Source organism: Doryrhamphus excisus, linkage group LG12 (genome assembly GCF_037039965.1).
Source record: "Doryrhamphus excisus strain RoL-2023G ecotype Guam linkage group LG12, RoL_Dexc_Guam_v1.1, whole genome shotgun sequence".
In the NCBI taxonomy this organism is placed as follows: domain Eukaryota; kingdom Metazoa; phylum Chordata; class Actinopteri; order Syngnathiformes; family Syngnathidae; genus Doryrhamphus; species Doryrhamphus excisus.
The window spans coordinates 476,596-500,356 of record NC_136368.1 but is presented as its reverse complement, the minus strand read 5'-3'; the positions used below and the strand labels follow the sequence as shown (position 1 = coordinate 500,356).

The 23,761-nt window shown below is 48.3% G+C and overlaps 1 protein-coding gene across 1 annotated transcript; it reads left to right on the top strand.

Annotated features, from left to right (window-relative positions):
* The first annotated feature begins 1,346 nt into the window (after nucleotides 1-1,346).
* man1a2 (mannosidase, alpha, class 1A, member 2) lies at nucleotides 1,347-23,244 on the top strand. The gene is made up of 14 exons (XM_058082545.2): nucleotides 1,347-1,861; nucleotides 4,106-4,619; nucleotides 9,656-9,917; nucleotides 13,125-13,221; nucleotides 15,747-15,865; nucleotides 16,100-16,180; nucleotides 18,304-18,398; nucleotides 18,474-18,597; nucleotides 18,818-18,911; nucleotides 19,571-19,686; nucleotides 19,750-19,969; nucleotides 20,595-20,767; nucleotides 20,843-20,958; nucleotides 22,178-23,244. Exons 2-14 carry the CDS (start codon nucleotides 4,306-4,308, stop codon nucleotides 22,311-22,313), a joined length of 1,947 nt encoding a protein of 648 aa, XP_057938528.2. The 5' UTR covers nucleotides 1,347-1,861; nucleotides 4,106-4,305; the 3' UTR covers nucleotides 22,314-23,244.
* The last annotated feature ends 517 nt before the right edge of the window (nucleotides 23,245-23,761 follow it).

Genomic DNA, 23,761 nt, shown 5'->3' with positions numbered 1-23,761 from the left:
AACCACATGAGAGACTCATTGCAAGTTATCACAAATGCTTGATTGCGGTTGTTGCCCACCCAACATGGCAGAATGTTGAACTAGCAGCTCATGTATTCAAGCAATTTTCCACTTGCATGACAGATAAGAATGTTTAAATGTGACTTCAATGCTGCTATGACGACCACAGTTTGACACTGGAACAGATGAAGTCACAAATGTGTTGGGAAGTGTCCTTTGATAAGTCGACATTCTCGATAACGTGGACTTAGACGGAATCCAATCCTGCACGTGGTGGTGGGTGTCCTCGTGTGGCCGCGACTGTTGACGTCTGAGACAAATTCCAGCCTTCACTCCCACAGACGGCCCACGTTGAGGCCGGCGTGGAAAGCTGTCGAGAGACGAGACGCGAGCAAATCATACCGGAGGCTTTCTGTGGCGTGTGTGCTGATATGATGAAGTGTATCCTTCCTGCCAACACACCTCCTGTTGCGTCTGATAAAGGCGGGAGATGCTGATAAGAACACACGGAGGAGCATGGTGTGCTCCTCTCACTCGACGCTGCATTGAACGCCGCTTGGAAAATGGCAACATTTCTGGTGGAGTTGTCATGTTTGCGTGTGTATTTTGTCAGTATTCTTTATTCAAAAAGACAATGGATCACATAAAAAAAACATTTTGAAGTAAAATAATGACTTTTGTAGTACAGTAAAACTCACATTCGCAGTAAGTGTCACATTTGACACTTACTGCTTATAACTTTTGTGTCGTAGCGTCTGCCCTTTGCCAATCAGAAATAACATCAGTAATAAAGAAGTGTAACTATGATAAAATAAGGTTTGTAAACCCAACCATTTCCTCACCAGCGTGGCAGGGATGCTGGAGCCTACACCAGCTGACTTCAGTAACATCAATAATAAATTTTATTATTTAAATATTTTAAGTCTATTTTGAGTCTTTATTTTATTCATAGATTATCATAACCCTTTTTTAATTCATTCTTTATTGGTTTTTCTCATAAAAAAAATCTTTAGCTATGTAATACCACCCTTTTCCCAAAGATAATTCTGATTTTCAACAAGTTATTTTTTTAAAAATAAATGTGCCTGTTCCAATTAGGAAGGAGGGAACGAGGTACAATTGTAAGAATACACCCAAAAAGGTATGCATCAATTGTTCAGCTGTAGAATTTACATTAACATATTATACCATGAAAACAATTTCTGTTTTATGTTTAAAAGCCTGTTTTGACGCAGCGGTGTGGAATGATGATCTGATTATGTTTTTCCTTATTTCGTGTATTTTCCGTATTGGAATTGCCACCGTGTCCCTGACGCGGCTCGGCTCTGCCCACCCAGCGGCTGACGTTGAGCAGCAGCTGGGGAGCTTCAGTCTTATCAGTCCGCCGCTGGGATCCCAAATAGCGGCCGTACGCTGTCCACTTCCTCGCCCCATCTTCTCGGAGCTAGTGACGCGGACGGGGCTCTAAAAGGCACGGGAGTCAGCCATTGTTGGCTTTTTTTGTATTCATCAAGAGGCTAAACCGTGCAAGATGCGGCCACTCGGTACTGCTTCGGGAGCCGGGACACAGGTGGATTTGCCCCCAAGAACAGCGACGGTGATGCGGCACGGCAGCGCCTAAAGACCGCCTCGGTCGGTGGAGCGCTATCATTGGTAGACGAGCGTTAGCCGCCTAGCATTAGCAGGCTGGTATTAGCAGCCTAGCGATAGCGGCTAACGGAACCAGTCCATCGGTCCACGGTGGCTCTACGAGGCGCCGCCTTTGCCTTCTACTCCCACGACGAAGATGTCATAGAGACAAACCTCCCGGTGGATATATCATTTCCTCCCCACGCCATGTTCCCCGTCGAGTATCCGTCCAGTAAGTGTTTTCTTTTTCCAGCCAGCCATTGCTTGTCTCTTGCTAGCGGGCTAACTAGCTAGCATTCGATATCCGCTAAACACCAGAATGGCAGAATGAACTTGTCGTGTGGAGACGTCGGCAAGCACAAACACTGGATGGAAATTATTTCACCACATTCCTCTTCGTTTCACTGCACGACGTGTGTGTGTTTGTGTGTGTCTTGTCAACGCCGTGTTAAAAGTGGCATGATGGTGGCCGCGGCCATCCTTCGGCCATCCTTCACCCATCCAGCGGACTCCAGCTTTGCATGCACGGTCACGGTGCTTCCGGGCTGCCTCGCTGCGCCTCAGTGATTCCGGATTTCTACATTCTGCTAATGTTCGCACCCTTGCACCCTTGCACCCCCCCTCCAGCGTTTCTGGGATAACATTTTCCTAACGGACGTTTGCTGCGAGCCCTAAATGATGCCAATGCAGGAAATTGGCATCATTTTAAGACCAAACATTAGGTACACTTCATACACTGAAGGAATCTACAGTCTAGGTCACAGGTCATAAAAGGCAGACGGCTTTGGGTCTTTTTGGGGGGGGGCATGGCTCTACTGCAAAGGTCTTTGTTTTGTCTGCCATGCGATTGTCTCTGTCTGACTGTCACTTTTCGATTGTCTCTGTCTGAATGTCACTTTTCTTCTGTCTCTGACCGACTGTCTGTCTGACTGTCACTTTTCTTCTGTCTCTGTTCGACTGTCTGTCTGACTGTCACTTTTCTTCTGTCTCTGTCCTACCGTCTCTGTCTGACTGTCACTTTTCGATTGTCTCTGTCTGACTGTCACTTTTCGATTGTCTCTGACCGACTGTCACTTTTCGATTGTCTCTGACCGACTGTCACTTTTCGATTGTCTCTGACCGACTGTCACTTTTCGATTGTCTCTGACCGACTGTCGCTGTCCTGTCTCTGTCTGGCTGTCACTTTTCTTCTGTCTCTGTTCGACTGTCTGTCTGACTGTCACTTTTCTTCTGTCTCTGTTCGACTGTCTGTCTGACTGTCACTTTTCTTCTGTCTCTGTCCTACCGTCTCTGTCTGACTGTCACTTTTCGATTGTCTCTGTCTGACTGTCACTTTTCGATTGTCTCTGACCGACTGTCACTTTTCGATTGTCTCTGACCGACTGTCACTTTTCGATTGTCTCTGACCGACTGTCACTTTTCGATTGTCTCTGACCGACTGTCGCTGTCCTGTCTCTGTCTGGCTGTCACTTTTCTTCTGTCTCTGTTCGACTGTCTGTCTGACTGTCACTTTTCTTCTGTCTCTGTTCGACTGTCTGTCTGACTGTCACTTTTCTTCTGTCTCTGTCCTACCGTCTCTGTCTGACTGTCACTTTTCGATTGTCTCTGTCCTACCGTCTCTGTCTGACTGTCACTTTTCGATTGTCTCTGTCCTACCGTCTCTGTCTGACTGTCACTTTTCGATTGTCTCTGTCTGACTGTCACTTTTCGATTGTCTCTGACCGACTGTCACTTTTCGATTGTCTCTGTCTGGCTGTCACTTTTCTTCTGTCCGACTGTCACTTTTCTTCTGTCTCTGTCCGACTGTCTCTGTCCCACTCCATCTAGCCTTGCCTCCTGATAATGCCATCCATGTATAGCTAATAAAATATGATCATGTCATCCAATAATAGCTAATGAAATACAACCATGTCATTCAGAACAAGAAGTCTATTATGTCATCCAAAAATAGCTTCAAAATATGTAATTTTGACATGTACCTAAGAAAGAAAGTCCTTCTCTAGACCTAAAAAGTGGTAGACCCCAAACATGTAATTGATGACATGACTTATGGAGGTCCCTAATAATGCTGAGAAGGTCCTAATAACCATTGAGCTTCAGGTTGCATGGTCTGTGTCGTGACGGCTGATATGTCCCATGATGATAGAAGCCACTCATGGAAGCGTATGCTGCTCTTGATGTACGCCGTATGCTCTATGGCGTGAGGCTGTCACCACGTTTGCGCCGTAATTCAGCATCGGCTTTTACCGCTTACACGAGAAAGGCCGCCACCGGGAAAAATAATTCTACTAACATGAGCGGGCGGCATGGCGATACACGGAAGCTGATGAAAATGACAATTATGATTTAATTTAATTGTACTCCCCATTTTAGTTTCAGCATGGATTCTGTGTAAAATGTTTTTTTTTTTCTTGCCACAATGGTTTCATTGTGTCGGTTCAAGCTAACGCGTGGCCGTGTTATGTCGTTCCTGCAGGACGGCCATGACTCCTCCCAGGTTGACCAGCCGCTCCTCCGCTGAGGGATCCCTGCCACTGTTGCTCTTCGGCGTCCTCATCACAAGCATGAGATAATAAAGCCCTCCAGCTGCAGCACGCCGCCACAAACCACACCTGCGGTGCTCCGCCGCCCCCCTCATCCGCCGTCAACCGCTAGCCCGCCCCCAGCAGCCTCGCCATGACCACGCCGGCGCTCCTGCCGCTGTCGGGCCGCCGGATACCCACGCTTTCGCCGGGCGCCTCCTCCTTCCCGCACCACCGAGCCACCTTGAGGCTCTCTGAGAAGTTCATCCTCCTTCTCATCCTCAGTGCCTTCATCACGCTGTGCTTCGGCGCCTTCTTCTTCCTGCCTGACAACTCCAAACACAAGCGCTTCGACCTGGGCTTGGAGGACGTGCTCATCCCGCACATCGACTCGCCCAAGGAGGGCAAGCACGCCTCGGGGCAGGTGGTCATACACGGGCAGGGGGGACACGACGAGCACAGACACAGGTAACCACCCTGGCCTTTTGGCGTAACACAACACACCTCGTAAGCTGACACGGGTGTGGCCTGGTTTATCTAGCAGTCCTGCAGGACAACACCTCCCCCCTTTGTGGCGCTTGGTACCGCCAGCTCCACTGTGTAGGTGTTGCATCACGTTTTGGGATGTGGCCATTCCTGCAATACTTCTAGTCAAAGGGCCCCGACGTGACAAGAGCGCTTTGCTGTTTTAACAACCTACTGCAAAAAATACAAAGGTCACAAAGGAGACGGCGCGTGGCGTCATGTGAGCAAATGAGTACGTTTGATGATGGTTTTGTGATTAAGTGAAAACTCGCCACGGTGACCAGGGCTTTATTAAATGTTCTAACGGTACATTTGTTGGGACAAATAGCTCCTAGAATTGAAGAGCCGAGCTTCCATGGTTTTCCTAATAACCAAATCACTTCAGTTCTTCCATCCATAGCTATAGCGTTGTACTGCCAAAACAGGAAGTGGTATATTCGTCCAAATAAGGGTAACTTTCAAACGGTTGACTAAGCTGAAGAACCGAGAGCGGTCTAATCAATTGTCCATGACTGTATATATATAAGCACTGTAAAGTAGTCATGGCTCCCGCTGGCGCCCACGGAAGTCCATTGATTGATAAGTCGGGCAGGCAGCGTTAGCCAGCCAGCTAAAAGCAACAGGCTGCCAATTCACTCTGCTGCACGTTTCAGGTAGCGAGGGAGGGAACGTTTTGAATTTCCAGACTATTTTTCTCAAGAAGAAGGGGGGGGGGGCAAATGTGTGTTTTGCCAGTAAAGGTTGCCGACCCCTGGTCCTGGGGCGGTACCGCAGCCTTCTTCACATGTGGGGACGCTTTTAGCAGCTCTAATTTAGCGAGCAACAGCCACTTAGTGTGAGGACTGGCTGGACAAAGACTGTCTTCATTTACCGGCTGACTTAATTACCGGTGATAGAATTCCCTCAGCAACATTTCAAACGGCTCCGGGAAAGCAGAGACAAACCTCTGAGAGGTCCCACTATCTCCATCGCCGTCCCACCCCAGGCTATTTCCTCGTCTTTTCTACGTACGCTCGCAAGAAATAACCATCTCTTGCCTTTGTGTGGGAAAGATGTGGCACATCTAATGATGATGCCGAAGGAGAGGACAGGAGAGCACAGTCGGAGTAGACTATTCCCACCTCGCCTCAACCTTTCAATTATTCAGCCCAAAAGCCATCGGTCCTCACGTCACAGGCGCTCGCTTGTGCCTGGGTATCATCCTACAGCCTGCTCATACATTCTAGTAGTACGGAAAACCGCTTTTCATAGTAAAAGCTGATGGTGCCTTTAAGGTCATTGGTCACAACAGCATCGTCTCACGGGCTGGGCTAAAATATAGCCGCTGGAAAGTTGCTAGATTGGTCCCTCTTGCAACGTCTTCTTATTCTCTGGAAGAGCAGTTGTGTTAAGAAGCAGAGTGATGATGCCATCATCTGCTCTATTCACATATAGTATAGTCCCGTTATAATGTGTTGATGTATTATTATTATTATTATTTGTGACGGGCCGCCACAAATGAATGAAGCTATGGGGAGCACCGATAGTGGCTGTGTTGTCATACAAGCTGTACACTGACTGACTGACTTTGGGTATTGCTAAGACACGCTGTCATGCAAATGCTTGTGAAACGGAGCATTCAGGAGCTTTGTACTTCCCTTTTGTGCAGGCTAGTCAGGTTCCCGTCTGTCGCTTTCATAGAGGTTGTCATTTTTGGTTCCTTGGGGTGAAGTAATCCCTCAGTAAGTAAGCGTTCCCCACTTTTCCCACAGCGAGCACGAGTGTGGATCCAAACAGCCCGGTGTCAGCCGTTACTGCTTTGCCAGTTATTGTTAGCGTCGCTGTAACTGCCTGGGCGGCCATAAATCCCCCCCCCCCCCCAGGCTCCCAGTTGAAGGCCCGACACGCTCGTACTTATCACGTTTAACGTGATCTTAGCTATCATTTTGTGCTTCATCTGCAACGAGCTGACATAAATCTCGGGCGGTGCACGTTTCCCGCTAGCCGTGCTCGCTCCCGCATGGCGTCACGCGTGGCCGGAGGAGCGTGACGAGCTCGCGCCGTCGTCAGCGGTGCGAGGGAAGCTCTTTGACACGAGCCGAACGTCAAGTGCAGTCATCGCGCAGGAGCGCCTGCAAGACAGCAGTCTGGGCAAGGCTGCGTTTGGCTCCGCGCTAATGAAGGAGCAGCACCTCTGCTGTTTGTGTAGTTTTAGCAGCACTTCCTGTAGTGTCATATTAAAGTGATGCTACTTGCTGCTTGTGGTGTCAATTATGGATCACAGGACTGAGGGAAGGACAATTTATCAGCAGGCAGTCCAGCTTGCTCATGAACCAGTCGGCCCGCAGACGCCTAATGGATGGAAATGATGTTGACGTTATTTATTTGACATATCATTGGAGAAGAAAAGGACAAGACATGAGATAAGGACGTGAGCCCTGCAAGATTTGTCCTTTCGGAACACAAGCCACATCTTTTCATTTATAGGCGACTTCTGCTTCCGACAGCAAAGCATTGTAGGTGGAATGAAAACTGAGCGTCCTTGCGGTGACTCCCGACATGCTTTGATGTTTTCCTCAACGCGGTGGGAGGCCTTTGTCCGCGCGTCAGCAGGTGGCGATTGGATCCAGGTCTGCGTCTGGAGGCCTCGCCGTATTAGCACAAATCTACCGCAGCTGGTGACATTTCCTGCAGGGGAAATATACCCACAAGTTAATAACGCGCGTGTCGGACATCCGTCACCTTAGTGCACCTTCATCGCCAATATAAATAAAGCACATGAACGCAAGCATCTGCAGCTAATGAAGCTAGCGTTCCTGGATGGAATCCTCAAATTGGCCAATGAAAACAGAGCACAGCGTTTGCTGAGGGTGGATGGTTTTTTTCCTTGTTGCATTAGCAAGCTATCTAGCTAGCTAAGGTGTTGGGCAGTTTTTTCTTAAAGCTGTAATATTATAAGAAGCAAACCAAACTATGTAATTTTCGGAATATTGGGTTGCGGAAAACATGTCAAAATATTAGGGTAATACATTCATAACAACAAAAAGCAAATGTACAAGACCAAAGTTGAAATAGCTGCCCCCCCACCCCCCCAGCAGAAATGGAAAACAAACAGCTGCAATTTTACGAGGATGACGTCGTACTCTAATGAGAGAAATTGTCCAATTTTCATGAGTCAACTTGTAATATCATGAGGATTATAGCATATCATTTCCCATTCCATTCACACACCTGCCTTTCTTTTTGTTGGGCAGTCCGAGCTGTGTTGTCATGGCAACGTGGCTAGTGCTGGCTTGCTAGGGGTTTTCAATTTCAGCACTTGTGAGGAAGGCACGGGAGTGATGGACAATGAATATTTAGCCGGAGTCTGACATGACATGATTTTCGGTATCCAGTGCAGGAGATGAAGTTAAATGTTAGGGGGGTCCTCAGTCCTAGATGGAGGACACGGCCCCTCGTTGCCATCCCTCGTTGGCGCCACGCGTTGGGATGAGGAGGAGGATGTTTACATTGATGCACAAAAAGCTCCGGCCCACGCTCCGGCATCTTTTAATCACGTATGACATTACTAAAGCCATCCCTAACTACGTGTGGGCGTCGTTGTTGACATCATGTGGAACAAAGACAGGAGAACAAAGATGGGAGAACATGGATATGATCTGGATGGCCGCCCAGGTGATGCTAGGTTATGGCAGATGTCCTGGAAAGGGTGGGACAGGTGCTACTCTACCAGTTGGTGGTGCTTTGACACTTCTTGTGTCATTTGCATGATGGTGGGGCTGTTTCCATGACAACCTGCTGACCGGGCATCATGTGCATCACAATCAGCACCTATTAAGACTCATAGTCTTTATTGTTGTTTTCATGCAAGCTGTCTTGGATCTATCTCTCTCTCGCTCTATCTCTCTCTCTCTCTCTCTCTCTCCCTCTCTTTCTCTGTCTGTCTCTCTGTCTCCCCGTCTCTCTCTCTCTCTCTGTCTCTCTCTCTCCACCCTTCTCTCTCTCCACCCCTCTCTCTCTCTCTCTCTCTCTGTCTCTTTCTCTCTCTCCCCCTCTTCCTCTGTGTCTCTCTCTCTCCCCCTCTCCCTCTGTCTCTCTCTCTCTCTATCCCTCTCTCTCCCTGTCTCTCTCCTTCTGTCTCTCTCTATCTCTCTCCCTCGCTCTGTCGCCCCTTGTCTGTCTCTCTCTGTCTCTCTCTCTCTGTCTCTCTATCTCCCTCCATCTCCCTCTGTCTCTCATTCTGTCTCTCTCTCTCTCTCTCTTCTCTTCCCTTCCCTCTCTCCCCCCCTCACACACATTAGCAGTCATCTGCCATCTAAATATCACATTTAAATGCATGCTGCTGAGGGCAGTGCGTGGCAAGCAGAGATGCACAAACCATTCAGACGCACAAATTGCAAGATTGCGGTCACCGGGGGAAGCCTAATGACAGCCCCTGAGCGCAAACATGAACACATACTGTAGGGGAGGTGTGGGATTCAAGCGCATCCGTATTTACGCAGCACGCAATTTCCACGCCGAAGTCGCTTCCGTGAAGCTCCTCTGTACAGCGTATCTGCAACGCGGAGCAGTCGTGGCCATTCACAGGCAGATTAAAAATCATTTTTGGGCTTAATTTGCCCCGCTTTTATTGTCGGCGCCTAATGTACTGCTTCACATGCAAAACGCTGTTTGTTTGATCAAAATAAAAACCTCCCACATGGCTTCCGGCGCGATGCAGTGCAGTCCTAAGTCTCTGCAGACGACAGTAGAGACTCCGGTTGGCTAAACCAGAGGTCATGTTTGTTAACATAAACTAAATTTGTTATTGATTATGCCTAGCTCCACCCTGGACTGGTGGCCAGCCAATGGCAGGTCCCATAGACAAGCATTCATGCTCACATGCTTACATTAGCCGAGGACTGAGAGCACCAATTCATGCTAACATACCTTTTTGTTGCTTTAGCCTCTGCTAATTGGGCCGGAATCGTCTAAACTCGGTCTCCTTCTGCCCGGCACAGGGAGGATGAGGAGAGCCTCCGGAACAAGATCCGCGCGGACCACGAGCGAGCGCTGCAGGAGGCCAAGGAGAAGCTGCGGAAGTCGCGCGAGGAGATCCAGGCCGAGATCCAGACGGAGAAGAGTAAGGTGGTGGAGGACCTGAAGAAGAAGGAGCCGGGGCCGAAGCCTCTGCCGCCCGTGCCCATGCCCAAGGTGGTGGGCGTCGGAGACGGCGAGCCCCTGGAGCCCGACGTCAAGGAGAAACGCGACAAGATTCGAGAGGTGAGACGCTTGCTTGGTCCGTGATGCAACTCTTGCGTTACTTCAATGAGTGAGAGATTTAGTCTGCCCTGAAGCCCTTTCTTAGTAGTCAGCCATATTTTAGTGCTGGTTTCTGTTGGCGCAAGACCGCATGGCACTCCCATTTCATCCCGGATTATCCCGACTATAATTGTATCGGCAGGCCAAAAACATTGACGTTAACAGCTGTGGCTGTGGGCAGCCTCCTGTTGAGATGCTAAATTTTGGCAAAACAATGCCTAACAGGGTCTCTTGTTTATCATGGCTAATTAAATAATTAGTCAGTTTTGACAATGTCAGATCCACTATTGACAAACAGAATAAATTCGAGTTGGAGCATAGCAATTTGAACCTTATTAGAGCCCCGCAGACATGAACTAACACCCCTATGGTCACTTACTGCTTCCTTCAATGTGAATTTGAGTTGCAATTTGACTTCCTGTTTGCAACGGCAATTGAAGGTCATCGGATTTGATTGGAATTTTGGAAATATTCGCGGCGGTCATCTGTGTGACTACATTGGAGTCGTCTCCTCCGTCTTGTTGCCAGCTTTTGTTGAAGACCACGGCCACGATGCAAAATACAGATGGCGATATCTCGTGTCAGCAGCCAACTTCACTCCATGCATAATTCCCTCATATCATGCGATTGTCTCTCGAACACGAGCGGCTCGCACGGGGGCCTACCTCCGCCTCCAAATGTCCCTTTTGTAATAACCATTGAGAGAGCGCTGAAGGCTACTTCCTGTTCACATAGCGTTGCACTGCCAGTTAAGCACACGAGACTTTGCGGTCTAGGGAGGCTTGTATGGATCGGCCCGTGTGTCAGCATGCCAGCCATCTTTAAGTCGTTCTAAATTCCCATCATTATTACTTCCGTAACAACGTTGATGCTAGGAATGACGCAGGCTGCCTTGGATTGATGGCTGCGCTCGCCGCTGATGGGGAAAAGAGAGAAGACAACCGTTTGGCTTGACTTCCTGCTCGAGCTGACGGTCGTGGCCGCCGAGCCAAGCGCAAACGACCGCAGATTTGCGGCTGCCGCCGGAGCGAGTGAAGACGTGCGTTTCCCTGGCAGATCAATGGAGCATGGCCGTAAAGGGCGGATAAATCGATGGGCCGAAGCAGGGCCTCCTTAAGTGTGATCTAAATGGTGCCGCTATCTAGACGTATGGTACCGTAAGGAGACATGGAGGCGTTCTCCGGGCGCACGCTGGAATATCTGCAGATGACGTTCCCGCTCATAACTCACCTTTATGGTCTTTTGGTTTTCCTGCAGTTTAGACTTATTGCTCATTTTATACCCGCGCTCACCACGGCAAAGGATTTCAAAGCTGAGGCAATTCTCACTAGCATGACGTATAAAAACCGAGAGCACTTTGTCATAGTCCAGAATGGGCATCCAACACCATGTGACATTATTGGTGCTACGGCACAATCACGTGGTCGCCAAGGAAACCCAATACGAATGACAACAGCGTGGCTTCTGTGTGAATAGGTTTCATGATTTTTAAAACATGAACCATATAAACATATAAACCATATAAACATTCGCTTCCACACACGGCCGCCATTTTTGCAGTTAGAGGATAGAAAACCAGTCAATGACTTTCTAAATATAGCTTTTAGCATTATTAGAGTCCCACAGACTTGAAATAACACCCCTATAGTTTCCTTTACAGTCCTTGTTTACTCTGGATTGCGAAATGTGTGCAGTGACTTGCTAGCTAGTGGCCGAACCAGTAAAACTCCAATGTATTTCTTCTGAACTTGAGAAGTAAGAAGCCACAAACTTACCACTTCCACACAGAATGGGAGGAGAACCTTTCTTCACTCTGCATCCATGGCTGATACGTCGATGGCAATGTGCCTTTCTTATAGGGCCGCCAGAGGGACGCCGTAGGGACGATGGTCTCATTGCTAGCCGGTAATTCCCCCAACAAATACCAACCGTTATTTTCAAGACAGTAACGAATGTCATTCCCAATTTTTCCAATGTCAGCCATATTGGGTAATAGGAGTGTAAAGGTGACTATGGGGTGTTATTTCATGTCAGGAGGTCTCTAATCATTCATTTATTTATTTATTTGCTTTCCTCAAAGGGGGGGGGGGGTGTAACGACCTTGCTCTAAGCTGCCGGCTCCTTTATGAATATTTCACCGCCTGTCGCCGGTCCGTGTCTGTGCATTGTAATCGTGTATGCCTGATAAGATAAGTCACGGCGCCGTTAGACGTCTCGCTGGCAACTCGCGTTAAAGCGCGGCGACGGCGGCTGACTCGCTGTTCATCAACGACAGGGCGACGCGCCGTCCTTGGTGTTAGCGCCGAATTCCAATGACTGCGCGTTCACTCCTTGCCCCATAATCGCTGCGTTCATTCTGCTATAGAACCAACGTGCTCGGGTGCTCAGAGTGAACTCTCTTGTCATCCAGCCTGTTTGGTCAACCAATCCCAGGGCACATATAGACAAACAACCATTCACACTCACATTGGAGTCCCCAATTAACCTAGCATGTTTTTGGAATGGGGGAGGAAACCCACGCATGCACGGGGAGAACATGCAAACTCCACACAGAGATGGCCGAAGGTGGGATTGATCGGATCTCCTAGTTGTGAGGTCTGTGCGCTAACCACCCGATCGCCGCGCAGCCCCATGATCGACTTATTGTACGATTAATTGATTCATTGATTATCTTGACAGGCCTACTCCTTTTTTTTTCCTTTCCATGACACATTTTGGACTGGGGCGACTTTCTTTTGCTCATTCTGACTTTTTACTATGCACTGATAGTAAGAGGTCACCGTGAGAGTCAGCCTTTCCTTCCCCTGGCAAGGGCCCAATTAGTATTCCAAGGTCCTAAATAAGTTGTTCAGCGCTGTCGTCCTTGTCCTTGGCATGCGGGCTAATTAAAATTTGATCAAAGATCCAGGCGACATAGATGGTAGGTAATAATGTGTCCACGTCACGGATTCTATTACTTTGATTTATGACGTGAACTGTGTGTGTGTGAAGGCTGGCCATCACGGAGGCCAAGAACACCACGAGTCCGCCGGCCTTTGTCTTCATTAGCTTGGCTGTCTGCCGTCTCCGAGGAGGGAGGGAGGGAGGGAGGGAGGGAGTTGCCGAGGAGACGCGGACACTCGTCCTGGGTCTCACGATGCCGCCATAATGTGCTTTGTCGCTTTGCAGATGACCAAGCACGCGTGGGACAGCTACCGGCAGTACGGCTGGGGTCACAACGAGCTGAAGCCCCTGGCCAAGAAAGGACATTCTACAAATATCTTTGGTAAGCCCTACAAGAAGAAAGCCACAATAGAACACAACACAGAGATCAGTCAACATGGCCGCTGCCGTGGGCTTGTCTTTAGACACACGGCTGGGACGAATGACCTGGCGACAAGTCCGTGTGCTCGTGTGTTTGAGCAATTTACTGTCCCCGACCCGACGTTGGATGTGTGAGTAAGTGTGGAAGCACCAAGCTGACTTGACTGCATGAAGAGACGGCTTTTCCCCCAACCAATGACCTAATTGTGGAGATAAGAAGTACAAAAGAATTGCAATCAAACGTGGATACTGTACACAATAACACTTTATGGAGACAAACAGCTGATCAACATTAAAGCCACACCCGCACAATGATTTTTAGTGTGGAGCATCTCCAGCGTCAAGGATCCATGCAGGGCGACCTTTAACCTGAACCCCGCGATCCAGCGACTACGCTTTCCGATGAGGGAAGTGGCCTCAACCACAACACGCTGAAAAAACACAGGCTTTGGTTTCAGTCAATAGACAGAAGTTGAATCCTCCCGAGGGTGGACGGCGTATCATCTTCACAGCCGAGGTTCTGCAGCGCTCAAGTGGATCTTGTGATCGCCGTGGAGTAGTTCTCACTCTCTCTGGCTCGCAGCCACGCCGCTCGCTTTATTCTCAGCATCGAGGTCGCGTCTTTGCATGCTTGGCTGTCGCTGGTGATGCAGAGATGGAGAGGGAACTACAGGATGATGGCGTCTTTGCTGTTATGGTCCACCTTGGCCTGCAGTGAAGGCAGGACAATTGAGCATAATGCTGCCGCCAAATGGAATATTTCTTATTTACAGAAAAGCCGTCCCACAAGTACATGCCACCCCTGGTTGGTAGCATCCACCCCTTCCATTGATACGCCACTGACAAGCCCTCCGCTCAAGGCCTTAAAAGGGGGGGGCAGTTCATCGTTTAACCTCTGAGGACAAACCAAAAACAGATGTTTCCATCTGCTGCCAGATTGGGAGGAATGGTCCTGGGACGTTCCACTTGGCCGTCTTTATCGCCACCACCGGGCCCTGTTGCAAATCAGCCTGAAAATGTCACGCCGGATATAAAGTCAGGAGGAGGAGGATGTGGAATCATCCTGGGATTCCATGCCATTCCATTCCATTGGACAGCCAAACAAAATGGTGTAGTTCATGTTTTCACTTCTTTGCTTCACTTCTCCTTTTCAGATACATCAATTAGTATTTTCATCATGGGTACCCAAAAGAGGATGGCTTAAGACAACAACGGACAAAGCCAGTGCGTCATTCCCGTGATGATGGCTGCTCTACTAGAAGCACAAAGTGTGTAGATCCAACTTCAGTTCATGACTGCCAAGTTGTGGCCATGCCTGACCCCCCCACTCATCCTCAGTGGGACATAAGGCTGCGGTCACACGCCACCGCCTCCATGCCGCCTCCCACGGCTTCATCAGCACCCCCCCCCCCCCCCCCCCCCCCCATCCGCCTGCTGCTTTTTGGCCTGCACTTCTTCTTTCCACCCTCGACGCGTGTGTCCAGGGACAGCTTGTCGCCGCCTTCCCTCCCGTGCGCTTCCTCGTTGGAGTAGAAAAGTAGAAAAGAAGCAAGCCCCCCACATTGCCTTCTCTTGCGTTGCAGTCGGTGTCTGCTCTCAAAGGGACCAGCGATGCTCTCTTTGCCTCCATGGACGCCATGATGGCCTGGAGCGTACGTGCAGGCGATGAAAGCCACAGACGGGGGCAATGAGCAGCGAGCCGCTCCGGCAGAGAGAATCTGCTCCGGCAGCCGCCATGTCCTCCCCCCTGTATCTTTAGAGGGGTTTAGAGGTTCTAGAGGTCTCTATGGATGATGACGCTGCAGGTCCTGCATGAAGCCAGATGCTCTTATTTGGAGTGGATTCTACAGTATGTCTTATTATGACTATTATGTCTTATTATGACTTATGACCATATCTGCATCAGTAACTTTATGGACTTAAGTGCATTTAAGTACATCAGAGAGGCTAACGAGTTAGCTTGCCAGCTTGGTTTGTGACCCCACCCTGAAGCAAAGAAGGACAATAGAAACTTTGGGGTGACTTTTGGGGTGTTGTTTTGTAGTTCCAGGGCTTCTTTCAACCTGAACGCCCAATCCCAAGGACAGATTTATATGTCTCTGGACCAAATGCCCCCCGGGGCTGCACTTTGGACACCCCTGCTCTTATGGCTGGAATGATTAAGGCCTGATGCTTCTTTCAGACAGTCGTCCTCCATTTGTTAATGAAAGGGAAGCGTTAGCGTGGGCTATAATGCATACAGTGTATACGGTATACACGTATAATGGTAATAATTGGCCGGCCGATCAATCGCTTGGATCGCAGTTCTCGGAAACACCTCAGCAGCCCCCACAAATGAGTCCGGGGGAACCTTGTTACCTTGTTATCACTTTTTCTACCCGCTCGTCTCCGAGGCGCCAGCTTGTTTATGTGAGACTAATTGGTGACAAAGTGTACAAGCAGCCGAGGAGCAAATCTAATCTCCCCCCCCCCGTCCGTCTCGTGCAGGCAGTTCCCAGCTCGGAGCGACCATCGTGGACGCCTTGGACACCCTGTACATCATGGGCCTGCACGAGGAGTTCAAGGATGGACAGGACTGGATCGAGCAGAACCTGGACTTCAGCGTGGTGCGTATGACTGGCAGGAATCCCTCGGGACGTTTATTCTGCTGAGGGCGGTGTGACAAGGTTACCCCCCCCCCCTTACAGATCATTTCATGCAGATTTGAAATAAGAGAGAAATATGTATTGATATTTATTCATTTTTTATTATATATCATATATTATACATTTCATTTATATTATATTATAAAAGTCAAGTAGTATTATATATACATTCTTCCTGTTTTTCTATTTTCCCAGAATGCCGAGGTGTCCGTGTTTGAGGTCAACATCCGCTTTATCGGAGGCCTTCTGGCAGCCTACTACCTCTCCGGGCAGGAGGTCAGTACTCACAAATGCAGTAGGAAAACTTCTGTTGCTGTATGGTTGGCGCCCTCGTGGTCCAGGGATGTGGGGGGGGGGGGGTCGTGGCGGCCAGGCGAGGACGCCGCATCACAATCACCTCGTGGAGGGATGGCTGGAAGGGCAAGGTGATGGTGGAGAAGAGCAGCAGAGATAATGATGGCGATGGAGGGAACAGGATGCTGAAGATGAGGGAGAAACAAAAGGGAATGTTTTCTGCGTGAGAGGACGGATGGCAGCTTCAGGAAAGATGGATGGAAAGAGACCAGGAAATAGCTCCGAGTTAGCATCCCTTTTTATTTCCTCCCTGCCACCAGTTGTGATGTGAAGCGTACCCGTCTAGACTTAGCACATTTTGTTCTCCTGACTGCCGTGCGTCGTCCTCGTATTCTCTCTCCGTAAGCCCCCCCGCCCCCACCCCGCCTCCCCGTCACTTTGATACAGAGCTTAGCTGTCTGTCGTCCAGGGACTGGTGACAACACGCTGCTATCCTTTGGCTCGCCGGGAAAGTCTTTAACTCCTACTCCTCTTTGTCAAACACTCAAACCGTCAGGCCCCTTGTACGCCTCCACATCCCGACAGGAAAGGGATGGATGGATGGATGGATGGATGGATGGATGGATGGGCAGATGTGTGGCAGGATGGAAGGGTGAAGAGATGGGTGGATGTATGGTAAGATGAGCGGATGGATGGATGTATTGTAGATGATTGTAGAGGATGGATGGGTGGCTATATGGTTAGATGAAGGGATGGATTAGTAGTTGAAGAGATGGAAAGGATGGAAGAATAAATAAAGAGAAGGATGGATGAGTAGATGAAGAGATGGGTGGACAGATGAAAAGCCACTTCCTGTCCTTAGGAACGGTGAGTGTTGCACAGTAAAATCATCTACGATGTTCAACTTGGTTGATGACAATATGTTTGTGGGCCAGAGTGCAAATGACGCAATGGAGGCGAGGAGGTTTAGGGGCTGCCTGTTGGAGATAAGAGCGAGAGGCACGGTGAGGACTCCACCATAAAACATGAATGACAAGCAGAGGAGGAGGACAAGAGGAGGACGAGCCTTCTGATGTAGCGCCAGTCAGGAAGGCGGCATAATCTCACCATAAATTAGCCCACACGTTCAGGAGGAGCTGCTGGCGCCGTCCTTCACCATCCACGTCCTCTCTCGTGGATGCCCCACATTTGGACGAGAAGAAACTCAGCTGTTCTATTTTCAGCCGTTCTCTTGTGGGGGGGCGAGACGTTTTGCTAACATGGAATAATGAATTGTCTGGAGGAGCGTTTGTTCCCGATTTCCCTTTCAACTCCCGTAAAGTGGAGTATAGCGTCAGTTGTCATCATTAGCATCCTTTAATACACTTTGCTAACCCTCCTTCCTGGTGCATTGATTCCCACAGCACATGGAAAGGAACCCGACACCTGCCATCAAAACCAAAAATATGTATGTAGCCTTACCTTTTGCTAGCGGCCTGAGGCGTTGTGAAGCTAGCCGGTGTGGCGTCAGTACGCCAGCAATATAGTTTTTGGGTGTAACAATGTTACTAATAATGGTTAATATGCAGGTCACATGATGGGGATGGAGCCATGTTGGCACCTTTATGGGTGGGTCCCATTACGTGCATTCTTAGCTGTCGCTTATAATAAATTACTTATCGTCCTTTTCTTACTCTTATTATTTTGACTTAATTCTCATAAAATGACAACTGTTTTTTTTTCATTTCTGCTGCTGGTGTTTTTCTCAACTTGGACATTTTCTTCTCAAAGTTCTGACTTTTGTTATAATATTTTGCCTTTATTTTCACAACATTAGGACTTTTTTTACAATGTAGTTTTGCAAAAATTGTTTGTTTCTCTTAATATATTAAATGTTTTATATATTTTTTAAAATATTTCAACTTTATGCTACTAAAATGACATTATTTTTGCTCATAATGTTACGTTATTGTTGTAAAACTGACTGTTTTTTTCTTCATATTTTCACTTCAGATTTTCAGTTTTTGATGATGATGATTAATACGGCGTTGTAAAGAAGACGCGCTGAAAAAGAAATGTCGCCTGATGATTGTTCACCATCTTGGAACGTTTGCATCATTCCGCAGATGTTCAAGCTGAAGGCGGTCCAGCTGGCCGAGAAGCTCCTCCCTGCCTTCAACACCCCCACGGGGATCCCCTGGGCCATGGTCAACCTGAAGAGGTGTGTGGTGCCATCATCGTCATCATCACTCAGCTGGTCCACATTGACATAACATCCTCTCTTCCTCACCCCCAGCGGCGTCGGTCGGAATTGGGGCTGGGCGTCTGCCGGCAGCAGCATCCTAGCCGAGTTTGGAACGTTGCACATGGAGTTTGTTCACCTGACCTACCTGACGGGAAACCCCGTCTACTACCAGAAGGTACGGCGTGGAACTGCAATACTTCAAGTTGCCAGCAGGGGTTTTAGCTATGAATGAATGTATTTTCATTTTTTTTTACTCAACTCTATTTTGGTCATAGTAAAGCGTCTTTGAGTATTTTGGAAAGCGCTATACAAATACAATGTATCATTATTTTAGATCAAATAAATGTAGGACTCATATTTATGGTATAAATCACAATTTTCCCCCCACTTTACAGGTGATGCACATTCGAAAGCTGCTAGCCAAAATGGACCGTCCCAACGGGCTCTACCCAAACTACCTGAACCCCCGCACCGGCCGCTGGGGCCAACGTGAGTACATTTGTTTTGAGAGTGCTGGTAAAGGTCGGCTAACTAGCTCAAATACTCTCGTCCAAACCGTCACACGTGGCAGAACGTTCTGGTCCGGGGAGATCTCTACCAAAGGATTGATTGTCCTCAATGAGAACAAATGCAAGGAGGCGTAGGGCCGTGGAAGAGAAGCAAAACAGGATTCTCACCATATTGATCGCTATTTGGCAGCCCGCCCAAGGACATTAACGTCTCACGCCGTCACGTCCGACACGCACCGGCGCTCTGTTTTCTCTCTCCTCAATGTCGGCTCTCGTTAACGCCGCTTTTGACAAATATATTACACCGCACCTCGTGGGGCACGCCCAACAACACGAGACGTGAAGCTGAAGGGCATTGATGGTGCTTGGCGGAGGTCTGCGCTCTCCCCATGCTTCTCTACTTTTCATACGTTTTTCAGTCAAATGTCATTTTTGTTGTTTTTTCCATGGCAGTATTTAGTGGTTAGCATGCAGGTTCTATGTTTTGCCATTTGTGGATAATGGCTCTTACTGTGGTTGGCTGGAGTCCTTTTCCACACTGATAGATTTCAACGAATCTCCTGTTAACCTGCTCTCCTGACTTATAATCAAATTTGTTTGATAATCAAAAATCATGAAAGCTTTTTGGCCTCCCCGCAGATCACACGTCGGTTGGAGGGCTGGGGGACAGTTTTTACGAATACCTGCTGAAGGCGTGGCTCATGTCGGACAAAACGGACACAGAAGCCCGCAAGACGTACGACGACGCCATCGAGGTACGCCGCCTGTTGACCAGTGGCTGCCAGGCCGCATTTCTCATACCGGGTGCCATCTCGCAGGCCATCGAGCGCCACCTGATACGCAAGTCCAACGGCGGCCTGACTTTCATCGGCGAGTGGAAGAACGGCCACCTGGAAAGGAAGATGGGTCACCTGGCGTGCTTCGCTGGCGGCATGTTCGCCCTGGGCGCCGACGGCTCGCCCGACGACAAGGCGGGGCACTGGCTACAGCTGGGCGCCGAGATCGCCCACACCTGCCACGAATCCTACGACAGGACAGGTGAGGGGGGGGGCAAAGATATGGGGCTGCGCAATCATCCTGGGCGACTTAGAATAAAGGGTAAAGTTCTAAAAGAGCGTCGGTCAGTGTCCGTCTGCCGCCACATGGTCACCGTGTTTACCTAGTTGATGAAATAAATCATTTTTACCTGTAAAGGTGTTGTAGTAACATGTTAGGATGACTTGGCCGTAATATGTGAAGCATGGAAAACTGTCTACCACATTTTTAACATTATTAGATCCCTCTAGAAATGGAATAACACCCCTATAGTCACCTCAACACTCATATTACCCAATATAGTAGACATAAGAAGAGACAATAAACCATGGAAAACGTGTTCAAACCACTTTTTAACATTATTAGAGCCCTCTAGAAATGAAATAACACCCCTATAGTCACCTCAACACTCATATTACCCAATATAGTAGACATAAGAAGAGACAATAAACCATGGAAAATGTGTTCAAACCACTTTTTAACATTATTAGAGCCCTCTAGAAATGGAATAACACCCCTATAGTCACCTCAACACTCATATTACCCAATATAGTAGACATGAGAAAATAAGGCGTGTCCTCTTGTGTGTTGCTGTAAATGTACCCCCCCCCCTTCATCCCCCATCTAGTGGTGAAGCTGGGCCCCGAGGCCTTCAAGTTCGACAGTGGCCTGGAGGCGGTGGCCGTGCGTCAGAACGAGAAGTACTACATCCTGCGGCCGGAGGTCATCGAGACGTACTGGTACATGTGGAGGTTCACCCATGACCCAAAGTACCGGCAGTGGGGCTGGGAAGCGGCACAGGTACGCCCCGCCCCGTACACGCCTCCAAGACGTGCTTCCCACATGTACCACAGCGCCTCTCTGCTGCCCCTGCAGGCCATAGATAAGTACTGCAGGGTGAGCGGTGGCTTCTCGGGGGTCAAGGACGTCTACTCCTCCAGCCCGACGTACGACGACGTGCAGCAGAGCTTCTTCCTGGCCGAGACGCTCAAGTAAGCCGGCGTGATCCAAGCACGCCTTGGAAGCTATACGTACACTACGCTTATATACATACAGCTTACATAGTCTACACTATGCTTATATACAATGCTAAGATAGCGTACACTATATAAGCTATACGTACACTATGCTTGTATACATACAGCTTACATAGTCTACACTATGCTTATATACAATGCTAAGATAGCGTACACTATATAAGCTATACGTACACTACGCTTATATGCATACAGCTTACATACTCGGACAAAATATTAGGAGAATGAAGTCATAATACGAGAAAATTATGAAAAAGTAAAGTTAATACGAAACATTGAAATATGTCATTTTTAAAAAGGTTTCAATAATCATTGAGTATTCATTCATGAATCAAAAAAATGACATTTTAGAAAAATGGTACAAAAATATTATGACATAAAAGTCAGGTTTTTGACATTGAGGACCAAATATTGCAAGATAAAATGTACCCAATGAAAGGTCAAAAAACAGCAAAAAGGTATGATTAAGGAGACAAAATTAGCTTTTTTTACACTTTCAGAAGCACTTTTCAAATATTTTTTACATTTAGAAAACCAAGATGTCGGCGTTTTATTGACATATTCGAACCTGCTTACATAAAGCACTTCAATGAGGGACGTACGTGGATTTTCTGTCACGTTGATGAGCCTTGCCTTGCAGTGCGTCCTCTGCCTCCCTCTGCTGGCAGGTCTGAGCATTTTCCCTAAAAAATGTCATCTTGATGAGATAAACTAAGACGAGATAAACGTTGGTAAATTCCATCGTAGCGGTATGAAATGCTAAATAAAGAGAACAAATAATGAACGTGACTGAAATAGCAACGGAATGAAGGTAATACCTTCAGAGGAGGAGAAATATCAGTGGTTTGACTGCCGGCATGCAGTGCGTCCTCTGCCTCCCTCTGCTGGCAGGTCTGAGTATTTCCCCTAAATTGTCATCTTGTCCAATGAGATAAGATGAACTATTATCTCGTCTTATCTCCTTCTCATCGACTCCCACGTATCATCTCATCTCCTGAGATGAGAAAGCATATGTTAGTATGATTATAATATTAGATTATAGATTATTATTATTATTATTAGATTTTTATAATATAACATATTAAAAATATTAGTTTCTTACATTGCATGTTTTAAAATAACAGTTCTACCTGATCCAATGTGTCCCGGTTGTGTGGTCTTCCTTGGTGTCCAGGTATCTGTACCTGCTCTTCTCCAACGACGACCTGATGTCTTTTGAAAGCTGGGTCTTCAACACGGAGGCCCACCCGCTTCCCGTCCTGCACCTGGGCAACATCACCTTGCCGGGCAGCGAGGCGGCCCAGCAGTAAAAGGGCGGGGCGGGGCCCGCTCCCGTCCTCCCCCTCACCCCTTCATCAGCACTGGACCATCGGACATGGACCACAGAGTGGCCGAGAACTCCCTGGAACGCTTTCCCGTCGTCCTGGAGAGACCTTTGCTCCAGGGGGGGGCGGAACATGTACTTTTTGTTGGAACTTCCGGTGGGATTTTTGACTCCCTGCTCCCGCCACAAACCCAGGGGCGGTGCCTAAGCTGCTGCCGTGTCCCCTCGTGGATCATTCTAAGTGGACCAGTTCTTAAGACCCCCCTCCAACCCCCCCGAGCTTTGTGCTGCTACGCTCGTTGGATGCTGCTTTTTGTCATCCTGGGGCTTTTAGCTTTGGACTTTCCGTGTTTCTGAAATGAAGTAAATCTACGGAGACGCTTTTGGTCTGCTTGGCTTCCCGCCACTGGACCGTGCGCCAACACGGCTAGCGTTATTTTCCATCCCGGGCCAGCGTCACATAAGGATTGTGGGTAAGAACGGGTAACGAGTGTAAAGTCCCAGCGTCCTTGTTTTGGCGCCTTCGTAGACGCCGCCATGGCTGCTTTGCTTTTGGTTGGCTTTTTTCCCCCAACGCCACTTTGTCGGAAAGAACCCAAAATGTTGTCACATAAGCCGACGCCTTTGCCCCATGGTTGTATTCCGTTGAAATATCCCGACCTGGAGTTGGGGGCCGGTCCCGGGTCCTGTTTGGGGTGGGCTGTCCCATCCCAGCAAAAAGCAAACAGCTTTGTCAACGTCTCCAAAAAGCCGAGGTCCCGCTGAGCCCATGAAGGAGGTCATGCGGTGCCTTCAAGTCGGCACCAACGCCCTGGTAGATTTCATCACCCTCTTGTGGCAACTGGAACCTACCCACTCACCTTTTTACCTTTTTACCTCGGGAACACGTCAGCTTTCATCACTTACCGCCACCCAAATCCGACGTAAAAGTCGTTACGTATGACTACTTCAATTAACCGGATAAAAGTCGGACAAATCTTTTTTTCTGACTACTTAAATCTTTGATCCGATAAAAAATGAACGGGTTGTCATTTTTGACTCCTGAAATCATCGATGTGATAAAAGTTGGATGACTACTTAAGTCATTGATCGGATAAACGCCGGATCAGTCTTCATTTACGACTAATTAAATAGATTGGATTTACTTACGACTACTTCAATTGATCGGATAAACATCAGACAAGTTTTTTTTTACGACGACTTACGTGATTGATCGGATAACAGTCGGATTATTATTTACGCCCGCGTAAACCATTGATCATCAGTCATTGGTCGGACTACTTAAGTGACTGATCGGATAAGTCGTTGGTGGATCAAACTGGTCCCAGCCTGGATTTGGTGGCTGTGTTCCATGTTGGATGAGTATTATCTTTACGAAGAGTACTTGGTTTCTGCCGATGTTTGACAATAACAGATGAGAAGGAAATTGCACTA

Bases quoted from the DNA above. Each gene is read 5' to 3' on its own strand.
- man1a2 (XM_058082545.2), top strand. From the start codon at position 4,306: ATGACCACGCCGGCGCTCCTGCCGCTGTCGGGCCGCCGGATACCCACG. The intron at 18,912-19,570 runs GTGAGTACATTT...GCCTCCCCGCAG, and splicing joins CACCGGCCGCTGGGGCCAAC to ATCACACGTCGGTTGGAGGG. The intron at 19,687-19,749 runs GTACGCCGCCTG...GCCATCTCGCAG, and splicing joins CGTACGACGACGCCATCGAG to GCCATCGAGCGCCACCTGAT.